The sequence below is a fragment of the Gossypium hirsutum genome, chromosome A08 (assembly GCF_007990345.1).
Source record: "Gossypium hirsutum isolate 1008001.06 chromosome A08, Gossypium_hirsutum_v2.1, whole genome shotgun sequence".
NCBI lineage: Eukaryota > Viridiplantae > Streptophyta > Magnoliopsida > Malvales > Malvaceae > Gossypium > Gossypium hirsutum.
The window spans coordinates 69,837,440-69,838,940 of record NC_053431.1 but is presented as its reverse complement, the minus strand read 5'-3'; the positions used below and the strand labels follow the sequence as shown (position 1 = coordinate 69,838,940).

Below are 1,501 nucleotides of genomic sequence, written 5' to 3'. Positions count from 1 at the left end.
CTATGAATGTAGCCAGAGTATTAGTCCAATCGAATGGCATGACAAGGAACTCATAGTGTCCATAACGAGTCTTAAAGGCTGTCTTGTGCACATCAGCTTCTCTGACCTTTGACTAATGATACCCAGAACGAAAATCAATCTTAAAAAATACAGATGCCCATGAAACTGATCGAACAAATCATCAATCCTTGGAAGTAGGTAATTATTTACTATCAATTTATTCAGCTAATAGTAATCCACACATATCCTCATATTACCGTGTTTATTTTTAACAAAAAGAATCGATGCTCCCTACAAAGACACACTAGGAAGTTCCTGAAGTTTTACTTTCAATTCCATAAGCTCCTTCGATGCCATGCGGTAGGGAGAAATGGGCACCAAAGCTGATCCAATTAAAACCTCAATATTAAACTCAACCTCTCTATCCGATGGTAACCTCAATAATTCTTCATGAAAGACATCTGAACATTCTTTAACTGTCTGAATATCCTTAGTAGAAGATTCCACAGAACTCATGTTGTGTACATATGCCAGAAATACCTTACACCTTTTCAGACTAACTTTTCAGTTACCAGAATGTAGATTACATTAGAGAGGTAATTTATATGCTCACCAACCATAAGAATTTTCACATCATCCTCAAATCTCAGAGTTACTCTCTTATAAGCATAATCCGAACTGGCTTGATGCTCCACGAGGTAGACCATACCTAGTATCAGATCAACTCCCCGAATGGTAACTCCTGCAGTTTAGTTGGAAACACAACACCTTGTATCTCTAGCAAACACTTCCTATAAATTTTATTAACTCACACTAACTGACCCAAGAAACTAATCACAGAAATATCACCAGAAATACTCTTAACAAGAATTCCCAAATTAACAGAAACAATACTAGCTACGTATGAATGGGTTGAACGGATATCTTTCAATGCAAAATAAGAAAGAGAATGGATAAATAATGTGTCAGTTATCATATGGATCACATTTCTATCCTCATGGTGCCTAGCCGCATATGCCAAAGTAGGCTGCCTTGCCATGGCTTAATTAGCACCTCTATCCGGTGCTGTCTCCCCTCTACCCATGCCATTACCATCCCTAGATTGACCATAGCCTTGAGGTGCTTGCTAACTGCCCTTTGAGGCGGAACCAAACCAAGAGCTGAAGCTTTCCCCTGATAGACTCGAAGTGGACAGTCCTTAATACGATGCTCTACAAACCCCCACCACAAACAAACTCCCAACATCTTCTAACACTCGTCCGAATAGTGCCCACCATAGTCTCCACAAAGTTGAACCCCATCATTAACAACCTATGCCTCAACCTGTAGAGGCCCACCAAAATTGGCCTGTTTCTTAGGCCATTGAGCAGAACTAGAAGGACCCAAATACCTACTGTACTTATTATGGACCCACCCCTTATCCCTCTTTTCATGCTCCACACGTTTAATCTCCTTCGTTATTTTCGCCTTCTTCACTAAACTTTTGAATACTTGCTCCCTC

The 1,501-nt window shown here is 40.0% G+C and overlaps 1 protein-coding gene across 1 annotated transcript; it reads right to left on the bottom strand.

Annotated features, from left to right (window-relative positions):
* Positions 1-291: 291 nt before the first annotated feature.
* On the bottom strand, positions 292-1,039 carry LOC107919102 (uncharacterized). The gene is made up of 3 exons (XM_016848630.1): positions 823-1,039; positions 573-742; positions 292-489 (listed from the first exon to the last, which is right to left on the bottom strand). The coding sequence occupies exons 1-3, from the start codon at positions 1,037-1,039 to the stop codon at positions 292-294; spliced, it is 585 nt and encodes a 194-aa protein (XP_016704119.1).
* Between the last annotated feature and the right edge of the window lie 462 nt (positions 1,040-1,501).

Coding starts and splice junctions, on each gene's coding strand:
- LOC107919102 (XM_016848630.1), bottom strand. CDS start 1,039: ATGGCAAGGCAGCCTACTTTGGCATATGCGGCTAGGCACCATGAGGAT. Junction 743..822: donor TTCTGTGATTAGTTTCTTGG/GTCAGTTAGTGT, acceptor ACTAAACTGCAG/GAGTTACCATTCGGGGAGTT. Junction 490..572: donor CTAATGTAATCTACATTCTG/GTAACTGAAAAG, acceptor TCTTCTACTAAG/GATATTCAGACAGTTAAAGA.